The following is a 22,286-nucleotide window of genomic DNA, read 5'->3' on the forward strand; positions in this document are numbered from 1 at the left end:
AAAATTTGATCAGCAAATAAGTCATTTAGCCTGCGTATGCCCTTATTAAGCCAAAAGTTAAAGCCAGCATCCAGCAATCCTGGACTGAAATTTGGGTTGTTAAGAATTGGGGTAAGAGCAGAGGTTAGTTTGGACCTTCCCAGGAAGCGTTGAACTGACCTCCATACTTTGAGTGTGTTAAGTGTAACGGGATTATTGCAGTGATCTTCTACAGACTTGAAACTTCTGAAAAATAAAAGATCCTGTAAGGAATATTTTGAAAGAGAAGTCTCAATGTCTAACCAAATAGAGGAGTCATCATTTGTGATCCAGTCAGAAATATAACAAAGGTGGGCACACCATTGATAGAACCTGATATTGGGCAGGTCCAAGCCGCCCATAGAACTTGAACATCACCAATGAGCAGCCCCTGTATAGCAAGCGTTGCCCTGATGGCCTCGGCCAGTGGTTCCATAACGAGTGCAAAGAGGAGGGGGGATAACGGACAGCCCTGTCTGGTACCTCTATGTATAGAGAAGCTATTTGACCGTAGCCCATTAGTAAGGACAGCAGCCTGAGGATCATCATATACAACTTTCACCCATTTTATAAAGTTGTCACCCAGACCAAATTTATTTAGAGCAAATAATAGGTAAGACCACTCCACACGATCAAATGCTTTCTCAGCATCTAGGGAGAGCACAAGACCATCCACAGCACTTTGTTGGTAGGCTTGAATTACATTAAGAAGCCGCCTGACATTGTTGCATGACTTACGGCCCTTAATGAAGCCAGTTTGGTCTCCTTTCACAATTAGTGGCAGTGAGTCCCCTAATCTTGTGGCTAGAATTTTAGAAAGCAATTTTCTATCCACATTGAGAAGGGAAATTGGTCTGTACGAAGAACAAGACTCTGGACATTTTCCCTTTTTGAGAATAAGTGAAATGTTGGCTTCTCTCAGCGTTTGAGGGAGTTGGTCATTTGAAAATGAGTGATTAAACATATCACGCAGTGGCTCAAGGATCAGGCCATGGAACTCTTTATAGAACTCACTACAAAACCCGTCTGGTCCTGGGGCCTTACCATTTTGCAGATTCTTAATTGCGAACATTATCTCTTCCTTGGTAATAGGGGCATTAAGGAGGGACCTCTGCTCTTCGGAGATAGTAGGGAGCTCAATCTTACAAAAGAAGTTCTCCATTAATTTGGGTGCATCATTTGGCAGTTCTTAGGCATAAAGGTTTACATAAAATTTCTTAAATGAGTCACTTATCAATTTATTTTCATATAAATGATTACCATCAGAATCAGTAATAGTAGCAATTGACTGAGAGTCAGCTCTCTTTTCAGCTAAGTATGCCAAGTACTTTCCTGGCTTATCGCCATGTTCATATAGCTTTTGCCTGACAAATCTCATTTTCTTTTCAGCGTTCTGTGTTAGGAGAGAGTCTAACGTTGATCTAATGACTGATATTTCCTTTAATAGGGCAGGAGTGGGCGTTTTAATGTAGTCCTTCTCTTTAGTTCCTAATTCACCCTCTAACATTTTTTGCTTTTCACGCTTTTTCCATCTCTTAGTAGCTGTGTATGACATAATCAGACCCCTGGCATACGCTTTACAGGTCTCCCAAAGGAGCGAGGGGTTATCTGTTGATTGAGAGTTAATAGAGAAAAATGCTTTAAACTCTGTAATAAAATATGATGTGAATGTATGGTCTTTAAGAATGGTTGTGTTCAACCTCCAATGTCTTGACCGATTGAATGCCCCGTTGAGTTTTATGTCCAGGATCACCTCAGCATGATCAGATATGACTATGCTTCCTATCCTAGCGGATAAAACAGACTGCAGAGACGTCCTGGGCATAAAAAAATAATCTATTCTAGTCTGACATCCATGAGGTGCAGAGAAAAAAGTGAACTCTCTGTTGGAGGGATGAAAAGCTCTCCAGACATCCGCATACCCCAGATCATCACAAATAGCTTTAAGTGACTTAGCTTGAGGAGAGAGTGAAGCTATACCCCTGGGAAACCTATCAATAAGGGGGTTCAACAAGCAGTTAAAATCTCCTCCAACCACTGCAGTGTCCGAGTTTAATTCTGAAAAGTCTAGAAATACCTTAGTGAGGAAATCAGGGGGGTGAGCAGGGGGGAAGTAAATATTCATTATAGAAATGTTCTGCCCTTGTAAAGTACCATTAATTATAACAAAGCGACCAAATTTACCTTTCACACAATTCAAGACCTTAAGTGGTAAGTTCTTCTTCACCAGAATTGCTACCCCTCTACTTCTGGATGTAAATGATGAGAAAAACACCTGACCAAACCCCCCTTGATGTAATTTCAGGTGCTCCTTATCATCCAAATGAGTTTCTTGCAACAGGGCAATATCAATATTTTATTTTTTCAAAAAAGTCAGTACCTTCTTCCTCTTAATGGGGTTATGGCTCCCTCTAATGTTCCATGTACATACACGCAGTCCGTTACCTGTCATTGTATCTTGACCATTCAATATCCAGGCTGGATCCCACTGTAAAAGTGGGGTGGTACCTTTTTCCATGTGTTGAACTCTCCTCTATCTCCCCGAGCATAAACAAACGATATGAACCCTGAACTCGAACTATAGTAAACCCAAAAATTAAACATGTAAAGATCCAAAAGGGGGTTTTCCCACTAGCTAACATGCAGGGGATTTCAACTCTCCAATGTAGACTTAAGTCCGCATTGACGCTCAATTGCCTCATCCTTTATATGTATGGAAAAGAAAATCAATAGAAGAAGATTGAGGCTCTTCCACCTAAAACCAAGCCTGGGCACCAATATGGATTCACACATATCTCAGCCTGAGCTATAGCGGCTATTACTTTAGCAAGAAAAATAATAAAGATACGAATATCACTGAGCCGGAGTACGTGAGAACTCACATCACTGTTTCATGATCAGATTCAACCAAAAATAAACAAAGTTATCCAATGCTGCTGAGGTGCAGCTTAAAAGTTATTTACCAGACATAGTCAATAAACGCAGCAGCCTCTTCAGGTGTGTAGAGCTTTTTAGGAGATCCGTTGACCATAACCTTCAATGTGGCCGGGTACAACAGTGCGTAGTCCATCTTCATTCTCCTGAGTCGAGCCTTCGCCTCATCAAACGCTTTGCGTCTTCGTACAACCGCAGTGGAATAATCATTGAAGAATGAGGCCTAGGACTTTTACGTTGACTACCATCAGAGCCGATGTTTCTAGCCATGGACGCGCTGCTTGTCGGTGAAGTTGTGGAACTTTATAACCACCGGCCGTGGGCGCTGATTGGGACCGGGTATCGGTGCTTGAGAGCGATGGGTATCGGTGCTTGAGAGCGATGGGCTCTGTCCAGCTTCACACGACCAGCATTAGTGTCCATTTGTAGGTAGCCAGGGATCCATTCCTCAAATAATTTTACTGAACGTGTCCCTTCAGAATTTTCCGGGAGTCCCACAACACGAATATTGCATCTGCGTCCTCGATTATCCAAGTCATCAATGTGCTCCGCCATTTCGCGCACCTGTTTCTCAAGTGCTTTTATCTTAGCGTCCATAGATGTAGTTTCCACTGCATCAATTCTTCCTTCCGCCTCAACAACACGTTTCACAACCCTCTGTAGTTCAGCTGAATGGCCTGCTATTGCTTCCAAGACCGTTCTTATCTTAGCATCGATCACTTTAGTAATGTTATCAGTCATATTTTGAATCACCAGGTCCATTGTGCCTGGATCCGCAATGGTGTTAGCCTCGCTAACGTTAGCTAGCTCCTCATGCACATCGACAGGGGTGGTGGTTTTGGTCGACTTCTTAGTAGTTCTGTTGGGCATGTTGTCGGATATTTTTGCAAAATAGCCGTCAAGACTCATTATATGGTAACTTATTTAGCCAATTCTACCACTTTTTTCAAGCTATGAGATTCATGTAAAAATATAAATTTACGAATGCCACGAGAGCTCGCTGAAACACCGTGTTCTCTCTACGGCGCCATTTTGTCCCCCACATATTGTACATTTAAAATGCTGTTAGAATATAATGGAGAAGGTGTCACATTGTGATGAAAATAATTAAATCAATGTAGTTCCTGTCAATGTTACCTCTCGTTTTTTTTTGACACCAAGCACATTTCAGGTCTGCTGAGCACGCAAACTTGAACGTTGTGAAAATGTTGTTCAACTTTCAGGGCGCATTTACTGTGAACACTGAGGCTGTAGCTGCTTTATGTTACAGTTTGAACAGTGGCCAAGTAGGCTAATGTGGCTATTTGATCATAATGTAGGCCTACCATTAAAAACAATGGATAAAATGCATTCCATAACATTTGAATATGGACATACAGCTGAAGTTGGAAGTGTACATACACTTATGTTGGAGTAATTAAAACTTGTTTTTAAACCACTCCACAAATGTCTTATTAACAAACTATAGTTTTAGCAAGTCAGTTAGGACATCTACTTTGTGCATGACACAATAAATTTTTCCAACAATTGTTTACAGACAGATTACTTCACTTATAATTCACTGTATCACAATTCCAGTGGGTCAGAAGTATACATACACTAAGTTGACTATGCCTTTAAACAGCTTGGAAAATTCCAGAAAATGATATCATGGCTTTAGAAGCTTCTGATCGGCTAATTGACATCATTTGAGTCAATTGGAGGTGTACCTGTGGATGTATTTCAAGGCCTACCTTTGAAACACAGTGCCTCTTTGCTTGACATCATGGGAAAATCTAAAGAAATCAGCTCAAAGAAATTATAGACCTCCACAAGTCTGGTTCATCCTTGGGAGCAATTTCCAAATGCCTGAAGGTACCACGTTCATCTGTACAAACAATAGTACGCAAGTATAAACACCATGGGACCACGCAGCCATCATACCGGTCAGGAAGGAGACGTGTTCTGTCTCCTAGAGATGAACGTACTTTGGTGAGAAAATTGCAAATCAATCCCAGAACAACAGCAAAGGGCCTTGTGAAGATGCTGGAGGAAACAGGTACAAAAGTATCGATATCCACAGAAAAACGAGTCCTATATCGACATAACCTGAAAGGCCGCTCAGCAAGGAAGAAGCCACTGCTCCAAAACCGCCACTTCCAAATTTGTGGCAAAATGGTTTAACCTGTTGAGTGTAGGGGGCAGTATTTTGATGTTTGGATGAAAAACGTACCCAAATTAAACGGCCTATTTCTCAGGCCCAGAAGCTAGAATATGCATATAATTGTCAGATTAGGATAGAAAACACTCTAAAGTTTCCAAAACTGTCAAAATATTGTCTGTGAGTATAACAGAACTGATATTACAGGTGAAAACCTGAGGAAAATCCAACTCCGAAGTGCCTCTTATTTGGAAAGCTCCCTGTTCCATTGCATGCCTTCCCTCCATTTAAAGGGAGATCAACCAGATTCCTTTCCCTATGGCTTCCACATGGTGTGAACAGTCTTTAGACATAGTTTCAGCCTTTTATTCTGAAAAATGAGCAAGAACGATCACATCTCGTCAGTGGATGGCTGGGTGCCAGCAGAGTTTTGCATGCGCAACAGCTTGGAGCAGACATTTTCTCTCTTTCTCTTCTATTGAAAAAAATAATTTTTGTCTGCCCCGTCGTGACCGCTCGAGCCTGTGGATTTCTGAACAAAACGCGCCAACCAAATGGAGGTATTTTGGATATAAAAATAATCTTTCTGGAACAAAAGGAACATTTATTGTGTAACTGGGAGTCTCGTGATTGCAAACATCCGAAGATCATCAAAGGTAAGCGATTCATTTTATGACTTTCGTGACCAATCTACTTTGCTGCTAGCTGTTTGTAATGTTTTGTCTGCTGAGAGTCCTGGTCCTTACATAAACGCTTGGTTTGCTTTAGCTGTAAACTTTTTTGAAAGCTGACACACCAGGAGGATTAACAACCAGCTACGCTGTGTTTTGCTAAATTGCACTTGTGATTTCATGAAAATTAAATACTTTTAGTAATTTAATTTGAATTTGGCGCTCTGCAATTCAGCGGATGTTGATGAAAATGATCCCGCTAACGGGATGGGTGCACCAAGAAGTTTTAAGGACAACAAAGTCAAGGTATTGGAGTGGCCATCACAAAGCCCTGACCTCAATCCTATAGAACATTTGTGGGCAGAACTGAAAAAGTGTGTGTGAGCAAGGAGGTCTACAAACCTGACTCAGTTACACCAGCTCTGTCAGGAGGAACAGGACAAAATTCACCCAACCTATTGTGGGAAGCTTGTGGAAGGCTACCCGAAACGTTTGACCCAAGTTAAACAATTTAAAGGCAATGCTACCAAATACTAATTGAGTGTATGTAAACTAAATAAAAGCTGAAATAAATAATTCTCTAATATTATTCTGACATTTCCCCTTCTTAAAATAAAGTGGTGATCCTAACTGACCTAAGACAGGAAAGGATTAAATGTCTAGGATTAAATGTCAGGAATTGTGAAAAACAGAGTTTAAATGTATTTGTCTAAGGTGTATATAAACTTCCGACTTCAACTGTAGCTGTTCTATCATTCAGGCTACAGTAGCAACCAATGTGTGGTGTTCAATGTACAGTAGGCCTATATTCCATGAGCCTTTTGAAAAAACATGCAGGGCCTGACATTAACCTGTTTATCCACTTATCCTTCAGACACGGAAGTGACTGAACTTGTTGTTGTGTTGTTTGATGCAAGAAACCACTTTACAAAATAAAATACATTATTATTCATACCATACCATTATTACAGAGAATCAGACAAATTATGCCTATTGGCTACTTTTGCTTATTCAGCCTGTCTCAAAATACAACACTGCCCCTTTAAGACAAAATAAAATATCTTTACCTGACTTGCTTTTAAATGTACACACAATCACTCCCCTATTACTGACTACAAATGATCTATAACTGGGACTAATAATTTACTAACTAGCAAAGGATATGAACAAAATGTGGACATGTGGCTACATGTCAAAACAAGCTCATCTACTCACGACCACAGCTGTAAACACAGTCCAGTTCAAAGTAAATGTCACATATCCATATATGGCAATGGTCAATTTGCTATAGGCCTACTGCAGCTGTGACTGTTAATGCAGCAAGAGTCTGTGTAGAGTACGAACTGATTCCTGCGCAATAGAATTCTACTCCAATGTGTTGTGCCTACAACAAAATCTATTGTATGGTTAGTTTTTTTTCTCGGTATGTTACATTGAAAGTGGCTACTATTGCATTGATTTGATCACAATTCCCACAGTAAAGAGAAACGTTGATAGTGTTAAGGGGTAAAACTCTAGTTTTACGGGGTAAGGGGTAAAACTCTAAACTCTGAAGTTCAATCTCCTGCCCCTCTCCGTGGGCTGATATTTCTTCTGTGGGCTGATATTTATTCTGTGGGCTGACATTTCTTCTTGCAGCAGTCCTGGGGGAGCTGCGTGGCAGTCTCGGGCTACTGCGAGCCCCAGCACGCATGCAGCTGAGAGGGAACATTGCTTCCTGTGGAAGAAGCCCATACCGTTAGTGAAGTTCGCCAAGCAGGTGGTAGCCGGGTGTTCTTTGGTGCCATCTGGTGGATCTGTGAACAATCACAGGTTCTGGTGCAATGGGTCCAGCAGAGTCTGGATCAGGAGGTGGTTGGGCTTGTCTTACAAGTACATGAGGTCCTGGTCGGGGGGTGGGGGGGGGGGGGTGTTGTAAGATTGTAAGATATAGTCATGGAGTTGAGTCAGTGTGTTGGCAGCAGCCACTCAATGTTAGTGGTGGCTGTTTAACAGTCTGATGGCCTTGAGATAGAAGCTGTTTTTCAGTCTCTCGGTCCCAGCTTTGATGCACCTGTACTGACCTCGCCTTCTGGATGATAGCGGGGTGAACAGGCAGTGGCTCGGGTGGTTGCTTTCCTTGATGAAGGCCATAAAGATCATCAAGGACAGCAACCACCCGAGCCACTGCCTGTTCACCCCGCTATCATCCAGAAGGCGAGGTCAGCACAGGTGCATCAAAGCTGGGACCGAGAGACTGAAAAACAGCTTCTATCTCAAGGCCATCAGACTGTTAAACAGCCACCACTAACATTGAGTGGCTGCTGCCAACACACTGACTCAACTCCAGCCACTTTAATAATGGGAATTGATGGGAAATGATGTAAAATATATCACTAGCCACTTTAAACAATGCTACCTAATATAATGTTCCCTACATTATTCATCTCATATGTATATGTATATACTGTACTCTATATCATCTACTGCATCCTTATGTAATACATGTATCACTAGCCACTTTAACCATGCCACTTTGTTTACATACTCATCTCATATGTATATACTGCACTCAATACCATCTACTGTATCATGCCTATGCCGCTCTGTACCATCACTCATTCATATATCTTTATGTACATATTCTTTATCCCCTTACACTTGTGTCTATAAGGTAGTAGTTTTGGAATTGTTAGCTAGATTACTTGTTGGTTATTACTGCATTGTCGGAACTAGAAGCACAAGCATTTCGCTACACTCGCACTAACATCTGCTAACCATGTGTATGTGACAAATAAGATTTGATTTGATTTGATTTGGCTGAATTGGCCAAAAATGCATTTGAGTTGCAAACTATTTGGATTTGCTTTGACAGATTACCAACAACTTGCCTTGATCTGTGCCAGAGTAAGGTTCAGAGAGGTTCCAGGGGGGCCAGAAGGTCCAGGGAGACCCTGATATAAAAAAGGAAAAACAAGCACAATATAAAAGTTAAACTCACTGCCCCGGGATGCTTCCTACCTTCAGCCTATGCTCAAACCCTACATCCCAACACATCCGAGCACTTCGTTCTGCCACAAGAGGTCAGCTCCCGGTCAGCCCAGTCAGTGTTCTTCTCTGTCCTGGCACCCCAATGGTGGAGCCAGCTTACCCTGATGCCTAGGACAGCAGAGTCCCTGCAGAGTCCCTGCCCCTCTCTGAACCTTACTGTGACTGAGATATGTGTTTGTCCCACCTACATGTAGCTATCTCAAGATGAATGCACTAATTGTAAGTCGCTCTGGATATGCATGTTTACTAAATTACTAAAATGTAGATTGGGTCAGGAATCCTTTTTATTTCATTAAATAGAGGTAACGCAGCTGGTAATGTGGGGTGACGTGAGGAAGGTCATACTCACAGGCAGGCCTCACACTCCAACAGGACCTGATTTTCGGGCAAATCCTTTTAGACCCTGATATTCAGGTGAATAGTCCATTTAGTCAGTGCCCTCAGTCAATCCACCAATCTCCACATAATAAATGTACAGAACACATCAAGGTAAGCATTAAAAAAAAAAAACACATGCGGGTATTTTTATTTAGAGTAATATACCATTTGTCCAAACAAACCCTATAGACAGAGAAAAGGAATCATGTTAGAATTGAATTATTCTCTGTATAAAAATCCTACTTTATTTTTAGAAAAGTAAAGGAAATAGCAATAGCATATCACTGAAAGTCACAGGAAGTCCAGTTAGACCTGGGGTCCTCCACCCCCCATGAGGACCAATGTCTCCCTACAAAGACAGAAGACAAATCACAGTCAGTACAGCTCAATAGCAATGCCACGAATAATGTTGCGTACTTAACAGAAAAACACTGAGTCAAGCTTTCAGAGTAAGACCAAATAGACAGACAGATATTAGATAGTACATCTCACCTGTTCTCCTCGCCCCCTATATCGAAGAAGTTAATGCCATCTCTCCCTGGCTCTCCCAAAGGGCCTTGTGTCCCCTGAAACAGACACACAGACACACCATGGAGCTGTGTCCATCATTGAATACAGGAAATGTATAGGGATATGAACATGGGAATGATGGAGGCAAAATGTATCTGTAGTGACTCTAAATAGATCAATTCATGCACAGTACATCGGACTCATGTGTAATATGCTTCTTGGGATAAAAAGAGTACCTTCAGCCCCTGAACTGCAGGAGGGCCTGTCCGTCCCATCTCTCCCTGCAAGTTCAGGGGAAAGACATCAGTCTGACATAGAATGAGCTTCTAGGAACGTATGGTTCAAAGTGCTGTACTTCTTGAATCATATGGTCACCCTGTTGATGCTTCATATTTACCTCGACTCCTGGTTCACCCATTTCACCCTTCTCTCCTTGTATGCCAAGTGTCCCCTTAGAGAAACATAGAAAGACATATATATAGAAACAAGGGTAGTTATGTCCTGAGTTTCGGGGACACAGTGATTGAGTTGTACAGCTAACCACCTGGCATTGAAAAGAGAGCACAGCATTTACAAAACAGATACGGTTAAATCTATATAAAAATGTTATACCCTGTTGACCTTACACAAAATCTCACCGCTGCAAAACATTAGCAGTGTTTTAAAGGTTAAATAAACATTATACTGAATGGTATGGCTAGTGCATAATCAGGCCCGAATTTCTCACAGTCAGTAGTGATTACCTTTTCTCCTCTCCCTCCTCTTCAGCCTCTGCTTCCAGATTTCACTATTTTCCCCTTACATGGTAACAAAAACAGCTTTTAGAATGAAGAATCAAGATCCATATACATTGAAATGAGAAATTGTAATATGTGAAAAAGGGATGGCTTCATTTTGACCCTCCTCCCGATGTGTCCCGTCTTTCCTGGATTCCCACTTCGACCATCATTGCCCTGAAAAAAAAAGCGAGCAAGCAATCCACAATCACATAGCTACAGTAAATGTAGATGAGGTGGATTTGATACAGGTAGGATGTCAGAGTAGGATAAATAGTGTTACAGAAGTAGATGTAAAGACAGGTGAATGGTGAAGCTTGACCTGACCTTTTGACCTTTCTGGCCTTGTCTCCCCTCAGGGCCTGGTCGACCTTTTGGTCCCTGAAGAGAAAAAAAAGGTCATGCTGACATGTCTAAAAACGCGGTAGACATTTATTTCTGGTGACCATATCTGAAAATGCATGTGTGTATTTTGTATCTGACGTGAGTTTATTGTAGCACTAACCAGAGGTCCTGGTAGGCCAACTGCTCCTTGAGGCCCAGCCTCACCAGACACACCCTGAAAGTAGAGATGAGTACAAAAGACATCAACCAACATCTACCAACAGCTAAAGAAGTATTGTTTATTTCAGATACAGTACTCTTGTCTCTGTGTTCTTACCTCCAATCCAGGGGACGCTTTGGGCCCTCTGTTGCCCAGCAGACCCTCTGGCCCCTGGACACAACATAGCCATTCAGAAAGTCTTACTGACAGACTTACTACTGAGCATCATGTAACAGCTGTTCTCCTGAAGAGACAAATACATTGTAATGTCTAACTCATTATCACAGAAAATGTACATACATGTATATGTGCAATTAAGGATACTGTGCATGAGGTTTAGATTTGTAATGTTATCAAGATGAATTGCAATAGGATTTTGGATATACTACCTTTGGTCCAGATTTTCCCATGTCACCCTTCAATCCTCTTCTTCCTGACACGCCCTGTCATTAGAAAACAATAACTCAATCAAATCTACAGTATGTGTGTTAAATAGCTTTCTGTAATTCATACATGAATACAGCATCATTTTACAATTTTAAACCTGTACTGGCAATACGTACCTTAAGGCCTGCGTTTCCAGAATCCCCAACCACACCATAAGGGCCTTTGTCCCCCTAGACAAATTGGAAACTTCATGTTACTGTCCAGCGCCAGCATGATATCATCACCATGATAACAACGTGGTTACATCATTCCTATATCTGGTTACATCATACCTTCTGCCCTTGTGGTCCATCAGCCCCAGCCAATCCAAAAGGACCTGGAACACCCTGTAACAATAACGGGTTGACAGAGTATTCTACAAAGCCATTATAGACATTGTGAGTACTGAGCAATAACAGTTTTTCAAACCAATGTGGGTTTTGTCTTTAATGCCTCCCAGTCTACTTCAAACCTACTTCCAATCCAGACAAGCCTGACGGTCCAGCTTCCCCCATCAACCCCACCTGGCGCCTCCCCTTGGGTTGTGCTGTGGCGGAGATCTTTGTGGGCTATACTCGGCCTTGTCTCCGGATGGTAAGTTGGTGGTTGAAGATATACATCTAGTGGTGTGGGGGCTGTGCTTTGGAAAAGTGGGTGGGGTTATATCCTGCCTGTTTGGCCCTGTCTGGGAGTGTCATCGGATGGGGGCATAGTGTCTCCTGACCCCTCCTGTCTCAGCCACCAGTATTTATGCTGCAGTAGTTTATGTGTCGGGGGGCTAGGGTCAGTCTGTTATATCTGGAGTATTTCTCCTGTCTTATCCGGTGTCCTGTGTGAATTTAAGTATGCTCTCTCTAATTCTCTCTTTCTCTCTCTCAGAGGACCTGAGCCCTAGGACCATGCCTCAGGACTACCTGGCATGATGACTCCTTGCTATCCTCAGTCCACCTGGCCGTGCTGCTGCTCCAGTTTCAACTGTTCTGCCTGCGGCTATGGAACCCTGACCTGTTCACCGGATGTGCTACCTGTCCCAGACCTGCTGTTTTCAACTCTCTAGAGACAGCAGGTGTGGTAGAGATACTCTTAATGATCGGCTATGAAAAGCCAACTGACATTTACTCCTGAGGTGCTGACTTGCTGCACCCTCGACAACCACTGTGATTATTATTACTTGACCATGCTGGTCATTTATGAACATTTGAACATGTTGGCCATGTTCTCTTATAATCTCCACCCGTAAAAGGGATGAAAAAGGGATGAAACCCAGTTATTGACTTGTTCCCCCTTTCCCCCTTTTCCCCAGACAGCCCCTCCTCACCAACTGTCCCTGGTGTGAATATTAAACATGGTCATCAATGTTAGCCATAATAGTACAATTGCTATTGCAAGATATGCCACACTTACCACCATGGAAAGTGTGGCATATCATACAACACCAGTCATATTGAAGGTGGATGGGTACATCTAAGAACAGACACCCAGATCCACTGCTGCCCACCTGCTGTCCGTCTAGTCCAGATGGCCCACTGTCCCCAACAGGCCCTGCTGCTCCCTAAACAGACAACAGTGTATCACTCAATGCAGTAGTGACTGTCATGATTCATGCTCTATTCCTTCCAATCTATCATTGAAAAACAAAAAAAAGACACGAGCTAGGGCTGGCATTGCACTCACCTGTTCTCCTTTTTCTCCAACCTGCCCCATCACACCATCCATCCCAGGAGTGCCCTGGATACAGTAAATAAAATACATTACCCAACTCAAAAGTGACTGTACATTGATAATACAGTTTCATCTCTGTGACTTTCATTAAAAAAATATATATAATCAACATTGAATAATAAATGTTACAAAAAAATTAAACTTTGGTGCAAGAATAGTATACAGAAAGGTCTGTCAATTATACATTTTTCATTGGGATGAAACAAGGAGAATGTTGAAAAGTACCCACTCACTGGAAACCCGATGGCCCCAGCTGACCCCTGTGCCCCCACAAGCCCCTGGTTTCCTGAAGGGCCTGGCTTCCCTGTCCTGCCCTCCAGCCCTGGGAGGCCTGGACGACCCTAAAACCAGTTACACGCAATCAACGTCTGTAGTAAACACTTAAAATGGCCAAATCGTCAGTTCTCAAGGTGCCATCCAAGAGCACCTACACCGTATCTGTGCAGTGAGATGTGTTGTTTTACAGGGTCAGCCATAGTAGTATGGCACCCCTGGAGCAAATTAGGGTTAAGTGCCTTGCTCAAGGGCAAATTGAAAGATTTTTCACCTTATCAGCTCAGGTATTCGAACCAGTGAATTTTCAGTTACTGGCCCAACACTCTAACCGCCAGGCTACCTGCCGAGGACAATGACATTATCTAAAAGTGCTACTCACGGATGATCCCTGTATGCCATTGGGTCCAGTCTCTCCTTGACGGCCCTAAGGAAGACAAAACTAGAGCAATCACAATTGACTCACAATTAAGGCAGGTAGTGTACACAGAAGAACAGATCAGCCAGTATGTCTGAAACATCAAATGAGTGAAGAGCTTTGAAGGACTAACGTTTCCTCACCTGAGGTCCATTTGGACCTCTCTCGCCATGAGGTGCCTTCAATCCCTGTAAGACAGCTCAAAATCATGCCTATGTATCAATTTACACCAGTATCAGTTTAGACTATTTTCTCCACAATGTGAATGTCAGTATAGTGTACTTTCCGGTGGTCCACTCTTCCCAGGGATACCGGCGGTGCCTCTCACACCAGGTTCTCCCTTGGGGTAGACAGACAGACAGGTGGCATTCATGCAAACGAACAGCCATTATTACTAACATACCAGTGCAAGCATTCTGTAGAACTGTCGGCGTTCATACCCTCTCTCCAAAATGACCAGGTCTCCCAGTTAAACCCACGGCTCCAGAGTAGCCCTGTACACGGAATGGGTTTCCACAGTTACAATCGGTCCACCCAAAGTTGGTTTTTGGCAGCAGTAGGTACCCCTACACTAAGATTATAATAATTGATTTGAACATCTCTTTTACACGTTGTTTTGAAAAATAAAAGGTGACAGTAACACGTTCAGAGCATGAACTCTCACAGCGGTATTATAAAAAGACATTTCTAAAGACTTTAAGATAAATGAAACATAGGTTGTTAATCCCACTAGAACACCTTTTGGGAGTGGACAAGTCACACTTACATACATGCCCACTGGCCCTTGGGGACCCTGCATGCCAACTTTCCCTGTGAAGCCCTAGAGAACAGAGAGAGACTCATTTACGTTGAGAAATGTAGGTCATATTTATTTCTGAGGCAGAGGCTTTTGGCCTACAGTACTCAGTTTACCACTAGGTGTCCCAGGACTGCCGTCTTGTCCGGACTTTCCTGCAGGACCCTGTTAAAATCACGAAATAGATACAAACAGAAGGTAAGAATGAGTAAGAGTTGAGGGTGGTGACAGAATCTGCAGATTCAACAATGATCCTGTAGGTGGTTGATATTTTTTGTTGGACATACACGAGTGCCTGGGGGACCTGCTTGTCCTGGCTCTCCCCCCAGGCCTGAGAATCCCTGGATTTATGACAGAGACAAGGGAGGTTAAAGACACATTGACTGTTGAATGAATATACATCCCTGTAGCAACATATCAACACCCTAATACAACGTGCCCTAGCAGCATCACATATGAATACTTTACAAAGCAGTGTTGATGACCCCCAGCGCATCCTTGGTTGTGCAATGCTGAATGTGTCTTGCAAGGACACTGACTGGCTCCGCCTACGATCCCCCTCGTCTGACATTTACGTGCTCCTATAAAGAAGAGAGCTGTAACAGCACCAGCCACCACAAGCCCACAGGCGGGCGATTACATCTGTGTCTAGGATCATCTGATACCTTTTCTAACCAACTTTTTCTAACCAACACATTACACATATTCTCTTTTATCATGTCATACATTCATTTGTATACACAGAACGTATAAAAAATACAGAAACTTTTACACACATTTATTTGAGTTTTTAGGCTATTTATTAATACTGGTTGGTTGAACTAGCTCAGCTAGTACCTATTCAATGAACTATATTGGAAATGTCCACTAGACAATTAAGGAGTCAGTTGAAAATCAAAGTAAGTGACATTAAAATATTCAAAGTTATAAAATGGGAACCTGTGTACCAGGCTTTCCTTCTGCTCTCTCAGTCCCAACGTGGCCTCTAAAACCCTGCAACATAACACACAGACATAGACACAAACACATCTGGCATACATACCGTACAACACACAGCGAGGAGAGATGATTGTTACTATAGCTACAGTACAGCTATTGTCTGTCAGGTAATATTCACATGAGAATGAGTACTCTTCTCTTACCGGGATTCCAGGTATACCAAAAAGACCAGGCTGTCCACCACGGCCCTGGAAAGAAAAGACATCAGAGGGAAAATGTGATGAATCCCCCCCCCAACAACCTCCTTCAGAAGAGGGTATAGTCCTTTATCTACAAAGTTGTTTTGTTTGGAACACAGCCCTGCCATCACACAATTACTGTTGTTGTTTACGCAATCCAAAAACCTTTCATTATAAATCATATTCTTTGTCAGGTGGGCGTCATTTGAAAGGTCGTTCTATGGCCAACATCACTAGCTAAATTATCAAGTACGATCTTACAGTGTTAGACTTTCACGGGGCAGTTCAGAGAAACGGATAGTAATTTTAGTGATCATAGAATGGAGTCATGAGTGCATTCAGATGAGTGGTCCACAGCTCATTTTCTACACAATAGAGAAACACAGAAACACATTCTGTTCTGAACAACTCAGGGTATGACCCCATGTCATCTTGTAACTTGTAGATCAAAAATAGTGATCATAAACGACACTGTATATGACGTGAGCTTTATGATGTGGAAATGTGAAATGCACATTTGGACTCACAGGGGTTTGGCTTGCTTGTCTAACATCAAAGTGATATTTATTATAATTCTCAACGTCTTTCAAAATATATCTAGTCCTTTTAATTTACAGCATTTTCCTCACTCAGACAACAAAACACGGGCAAAGGTTGCCCCGTTAGAATGGAGGGATGGAGGCAACTACTTGTTGCGTGCGGTGCTCAAGTTCAGAACAGCTGTCAGTCAAAACCCATACAGCAATGTGATGCATAGAGAGTGACGTCTGACATCATTTATAGCATACTTCTGTACAGCTACTGCGTTCTAATTTAGGTGCTTCTCAGGGCACAAATCCACCATTTTCAACCCATATGGGCAGGAGTGTAAAGGGCTAGAAAGCATGCAGAAAAGATAGTGAGCTACATATTTTATTAGTTTCGTTTTTATTCCTAAAACCAGGCATTCAAGGCACATGGCCATTGGTTTCTCAGCTCCATACCAAACTGTGTAGAATTGCTGGAAATTAGCTTCAAAACGGCAAAACCTTCTCTCACCACCAAGATATCATTCCTTTAGGCCCCGACTTCCCATTGCGGCCTGGAGCTCCCCTGTGGCCCTTAGGGGCAAACAAAGAGAGACATTCAAAATCAAGACTTTCAGTCTGTAAGATATGACGTGATGCCAATGTATATGAACATGGCATGACATAGCTTGGTTATGCATCAAAATCTCAGTCAGTATTGTACTGTATTCAAACTCTATGAGACTAAATACAATCTTTGGGAAGCTGATCATACAATATTGGACAGAGGAGAGCTCTAACAGCACTAGAACAACAGCTCTAGTGGCCCCCTCGGGAAAGGAAGTTCCCTGAGGAAAAGCCATTCTAAGTCTAATCACTCCACTAGACTGCAATAAACTCTCCTGACCTTTGACCCTTCCTTTCCAACCACTCCCCGGAGGCCGACCTCTCCGTCTTCACCCTGCATCAGTATATAACAGCAAATGAGGTACAGTAGGAGGATAGGCAGAGTGTTATTATGTTAATAAAGGCTGTGAATTGCAGGTGTGATCCTGATGTTTACCTGGATGCCTTGGGGACCAGCTTGACCTCTGAGACCAGGAAGCCCTGAGAGGCCAATCTGAACCCTCTCACCCTGATGGCCTTGGATCCCTGACACACCAACAGAACTCTGAGGAAAGAAACACTAATGGTATCAAAACACCATATGATATGCAAATTCATGTTTTCAGAAAAACACGTTACAAGGGCTTCATGAACATGACCTTGTGACAGTCCTGATTCATTTACTACTGCTTCCAAGCGAAGGCTTTCCAAACCCATAATCAAGTCCTTACCCTGTCTCCTTTGGTTCCAGCATCTCCTTTGTCTTCATCTAGTCCTCTGAAGCCCTACAGGAAAAGTCAGATCTGATCAGATAGGAATCATAAAATAGAACATCACTCCTCTCTAATGATGCCACTTCTGTTTAATAAACAAGATAATAAATCTATACATCTTACTCTGCCACCTGGAGCCCCCTTCAGACCTGGAATTGCAGCAGTCCCCTAAAAGACAGACAGACAGACAGACATAGACAGAGAAAGGAGAGGTCGTAGAGCGAGAGAGTGAAATGTGGATTTGTTTCCCTCATAAGGTCACACAGGTGCTTTAGATTCATAACAATGTATCCCGGTGTATCTAGCTACATCTGATGGCAGGCCCATCATTTTTACTGAGATAAAATGATGACCCTTTTACTATATATTTTGTTTAGAGTAAATATAGGCATGACCTCATTCCAATAGGGAAACCCCTGTAGAATAGATTGGCATTTCCAAAAGAGGTTTTCCATTTCTGTGGAAATGAGTGAGTGAAACACCAGCTGGCAGAGTTGTAAAATGGGTGAGAAGTCAACTCATGTTTCTTTATAAAATCCAGAGTGGGCCTTCAGATGCAAGCAACATGGAGATTTGTGATTTTCAAGAACTCCGTCAAGAACTCTTTATTGCTGCCGTGTGGCCATAAGTCAAACAACAAAGCTGGCGAAAAAAACTTTTTATTCTGATGACCCAGTTTAAAAACAACTCTTAGAATCCGCTTTCAATAAAGTTTGTTATGTGCATTCACTTTTCCTTGGTAAATCGATAATCTGTCCAGGCACAACACCATTCTAAAGGTAATGTAGCTCTTTGTGCCACTGTGGCAGCCAAACCTGTCTGCACACAAAACACAGCGCACCGTCCTCAAGACACCGTCAGTCACTTTACGGAAGACATCTTTGGAACTTCGGAATTTCTCCTCCTCAGACCTCACCCTCACCTAGTAAAGTCTCAACCCTGCACTAGCCTCACCTCTCCTCCTCTACACTCAGCCCTCCCCTAGTCAAGTATCAACCAGTGGCGTGGGGCAGTTTTGTGAGGACCCCTCACAGGGTCTGTGCAAGGCCCCCCCAAAATATATAATGTTTCATAGTCCAGTTTCATAGCTGACTTCACGCTATTCTAGACAATTTGCCAAGAGGCTGAGAGAAATTGTTGCTGTTTTAAAGCACATTTCCTGTTATTTTACACATTTTTGTATCTAAAGATGTATATCTAAAGACACTGAAGCAGCAAACGTTGTGAAAATTGATATTTGTGTAATTCTCAAAACTTTTGGCCACGACTGTATGTCTACATTTAGGGAAAACTACAGTACTACACATAGGCTACAGATGATCATGAAAAGTGAATCAATATAATCAATATGATTTAGACAATTATTCTAAGTATGTCTTTGAAAGTTAAAGCACATAACATATAAGCATGCTCCTAACAGGCTATACACTCTGATGGCGAGCAAAGCATCCATCCACTAGAGGACAGTGCAATAACATTTGTATGTACATGTGCAGCACAACATAAGCATGCTTCCACTTTGAGTATAACAAACTTGGATACTGGATATTTTAAATGTTACCTTCTCTCCAGTCTTTCCTCTGTCTCCCCATGGACCTGTCTCACCAGTGAAACCCTGTAGTTCAGTGAGGAGAGACACAGGAGATGCCAGTGATGTTACTATAAACTAGTGGTTCCCAAACTGTGGGGCGAGGGGTCGGCAGGGGAGGAACGGAGAGGTAGGGGGAGATGAACAATTACAGAACAAGATTCATGACGATAAACCCTAACCTGCTGTTTGAAAAGCAGGCAGCATTTGCGTGGAATTGATCATTATCATCATAGGGGAATAGAATACAGTAGCAAACAAAATGTTATAGACTCCAGATGATGACGGCTTATTACTAGGGCCTGATGGTTCTCCAGGTCATCTGGTCAGGAAAAACTCCTGACACTAAAGTCAGACTGGTTGTTTCCACTGACTGAGTATACTCCACGACATATGAAATCTGACAGTAGGCACATTTTGTGTGCTTGTTTGACAGCCACTTCCCTGTGCTCATTTGACCTTTTGCTACTGAGTAGAACTTCCAGACATGTAGTGTACATTGAACTCGTGATCTCACCTCATCTCCTATCCCCGCTGGAGGACATTCTCTCCCGTAAAGCCTCTAGGACCCTGAAATAAAAACCACAACCATTACAGCAATATACTTTGCCTGTAATCCATGGCTTCTGGTTGGGGTATGTACGCACGGTCACTGTGGGGACGACGTCATCGATGTACGTACTGATGAAGCCAGTGACTGATGTGGTGTACTTCTCAATGGCATCGGAAGAATCTCGGAACATATTCTAGTCTGTGCTAGCAAAACAGTCATGTAGCGTAGCATCTGTGTCGTCTGAACACTTTGTATTGAGCGAGTCACTGGTACTTCCTGCTTGGGTTTTAGCTTGTAAGCAGGAATCAGGAGGATAGAGCTATGGTCAGATTTGCCAAATGGAGGGCGAGGGAGAGCTTTGTACGCATCTCTGTGTGTGGAGTAAAGTTGTTCCAGAGTTTTTTTTCCATCTGGTTGCACATGTAACATTCTGCTAGAAATAAGGTAAAACGGATTTAAGTTTCCCTGCATTAAAGTCCGTGGCCACTAGGAGCGCCACCTCTGTATGTCTGCTATAAAAATGCACACAAAAATCAACTAGTTGTTCAGGGAGCTGGCTCAAAACAGAGCAGCACGTCTTGCCCTCACTGCACATTCAGAACTAACATCAACAACATATATGCAAGTCTTTTCTGGTTGACAGTTGACAAGAGACCAGTTGCTTCTCTCCTAGTTTTTATGAGCTCTATTACTGTGATAACAATTCTGGATTATCTGCATAATTAAATAACATTCAGCTCAGACACCCATGCGTCCCCCACAAGACATGCCACCAGGGGTCTCTTCACAGACCCAAGTCCAAAACAAATTCACAGCAACACACAGTATTTTACAGAGCACAGGAGTTTGGTGGCACCTTAATTGGGGTGGGCAGGCTTGTGGTAATGGCCGGAGCAGAATAAGCGGAGTGGTGTCAAGTACATGCCATTCCATTGGCTTCGTTCCAGCCATTATTATGAGCCATCCTCCCCTCAGCAGCCTCCACTGATATAGAGGCATGCTTGCATGGAACTCCCTTCCATCTCCAATAACTCAAACAGTAAAATGACCTTTAAAAAAAAGAACAAACAACATCTCATGGAACAGAGGGGACTGTGAGGGGACACACACACACAGACAGACACACTGATACACAATTTGTATTTATTTTTTATTGTTTGTATATTGTACTGGACCCCAGGAAGAGTAGCTGCTGCTTCTGCAAAAGCTAATGGGTATCCAAATGAACAAATAAACTGTTTGCTAAAATTAAAATCTAAATCTTTCACAGGCCCCAGTGTGCTCCCAGCTGCCAGCAACACTGTGGAACATTCACACAGCTCTGGGCCTGTAGAGGGGGAAACCAAAGCACAGGGGATAAACTGTGGCGTCATACTGGCGGTTACAATGCACTATCCACTGACACATCAAGTCTCATCGCTGTAGCTAGCTACATCAGTGTTGCTGACGGAGCTGGGACATGCTTTAGTCTCATTCACATTTGCCTATCTAATCACATTGCAATGTATTTCTATCGCGATGAGGTCGGGGAAACATTCCAGCATTATTAAGATGTGGGAAATAAACACGACTCGAGAAAGTACCGTGTGAATGCAACGTATGCATTTCAAAATTAGATACAGGCGGCTCCTGTGCATGAAATCCATATCAGTCTTGTGTATGACTATAAGATACTTTTTTTGTGTGTGTCACAAATGTATTTTCCCGTTGATCACTGAAATATACTTTCAGTAACTTATCTGCCACGTCGACGGACTTACAAAATTTCAGCAATCAACTTTAATCAACATAAGATAATATATACAACTGCCTTCAATTACAGCAACCTGGGTGGAGTTGAGGACTGTGGTATTAAGGCAGGCTGACATTTCCAGTCCAAAATAGCCTGACTGGGGAGTCTAGTGAGAACACTGCCATGGCTGGGTCAGTGTCAGGGCCAGGGCTGCTGCTCTGCTGTGACAGCACATCCATCACCATGTCCTGGTGAACTGGGAGATCAAGCTATTCTTTGACAGCACATGCGCCAAAACTGCATGGTTACATTACGTTTCATAACACTCACAGGCAGGATGCTGTGAGATGGGTGGACAGTGGACACTGGAAAGACAGAAAGAATCTTACCCTGAAGAAAGTCCTGTCCTCCTGGGAGTTCCTCCACAGGTAGAGGGTTGGGGAGTCCTGGAGGACCTGGGAGGCCTGTATCATCTCTCCTGCCCTCCTGCCCTCCTGCCCTCTGACACCCTGAGATCCCCAGAGAATCACAGATAACAGAGCAGTCTATGACAATGAGTGACGATGCTCAACCAACTGCGAGTCACAACGCAGATTAAAAACACGTTCACATACATACCTGAAAATCCATAAGTCATTTGGGTTTTACTCATCATTCATCATCCTTATTCATCATTACTCAAAAATGTTCCAAACAATTATTTCACCAGAGATC

At 42.7% G+C, this 22,286-nt stretch overlaps 2 protein-coding genes across 6 annotated transcripts; both read right to left on the minus strand.

Annotated features, from left to right (window-relative positions):
• Positions 1–8,630: 8,630 nt before the first annotated feature.
• On the minus strand, positions 8,631–14,172 carry LOC110535869 (uncharacterized). 5 transcript variants are annotated; one of them, XM_090190407.1, is made up of 18 exons: positions 13,984–14,172; positions 13,805–13,849; positions 13,383–13,490; positions 13,102–13,155; positions 12,926–12,979; positions 11,904–12,062; positions 11,721–11,774; positions 11,565–11,618; positions 11,391–11,444; positions 11,119–11,172; positions 10,963–11,016; positions 10,785–10,838; positions 10,079–10,634; positions 9,918–9,962; positions 9,664–9,737; positions 9,457–9,520; positions 9,143–9,250; positions 8,631–8,696 (listed from the first exon to the last, which is right to left on the minus strand). In XM_090190407.1, exons 1-7 carry the CDS (start codon positions 14,048–14,050, stop codon positions 11,740–11,742), a joined length of 522 nt encoding a protein of 173 aa, XP_090046533.1. In that variant the 5' UTR covers positions 14,051–14,172; the 3' UTR covers positions 8,631–8,696; positions 9,143–9,250; positions 9,457–9,520; positions 9,664–9,737; positions 9,918–9,962; positions 10,079–10,634; positions 10,785–10,838; positions 10,963–11,016; positions 11,119–11,172; positions 11,391–11,444; positions 11,565–11,618; positions 11,721–11,739. The 5 variants fall into 5 exon arrangements, with proteins under 5 accessions (XP_090046533.1, XP_090046536.1, XP_090046535.1 ...); XM_090190410.1 differs by lacking the exons at positions 12,926–12,979; positions 13,102–13,155; positions 13,383–13,490; positions 13,805–13,849; positions 13,984–14,172 and having other exon boundaries at positions 10,079–10,132; positions 10,425–10,634; positions 11,904–12,072; XM_090190409.1 differs by lacking the exons at positions 12,926–12,979; positions 13,102–13,155; positions 13,383–13,490; positions 13,805–13,849; positions 13,984–14,172 and having other exon boundaries at positions 11,904–12,072.
• On the minus strand, positions 14,084–20,784 carry LOC110535868 (uncharacterized). Its single transcript, XM_090189059.1, has 15 exons — positions 20,697–20,784; positions 19,805–19,857; positions 19,261–19,314; positions 17,823–17,867; positions 17,658–17,711; positions 17,384–17,491; positions 17,228–17,281; positions 16,867–16,914; positions 15,779–15,829; positions 15,584–15,629; positions 15,105–15,272; positions 14,924–14,977; positions 14,753–14,801; positions 14,607–14,660; positions 14,084–14,334 (listed from the first exon to the last, which is right to left on the minus strand). Exons 5-15 carry the CDS (start codon positions 17,693–17,695, stop codon positions 14,210–14,212), a joined length of 795 nt encoding a protein of 264 aa, XP_090045185.1. The 5' UTR covers positions 17,696–17,711; positions 17,823–17,867; positions 19,261–19,314; positions 19,805–19,857; positions 20,697–20,784; the 3' UTR covers positions 14,084–14,209.
• Between the last annotated feature and the right edge of the window lie 1,502 nt (positions 20,785–22,286).

This window comes from Oncorhynchus mykiss, chromosome 11 (assembly GCF_057628025.1).
Source record: "Oncorhynchus mykiss isolate SJ-2025 chromosome 11, ASM5762802v1, whole genome shotgun sequence".
Lineage (NCBI taxonomy): Eukaryota > Metazoa > Chordata > Actinopteri > Salmoniformes > Salmonidae > Oncorhynchus > Oncorhynchus mykiss.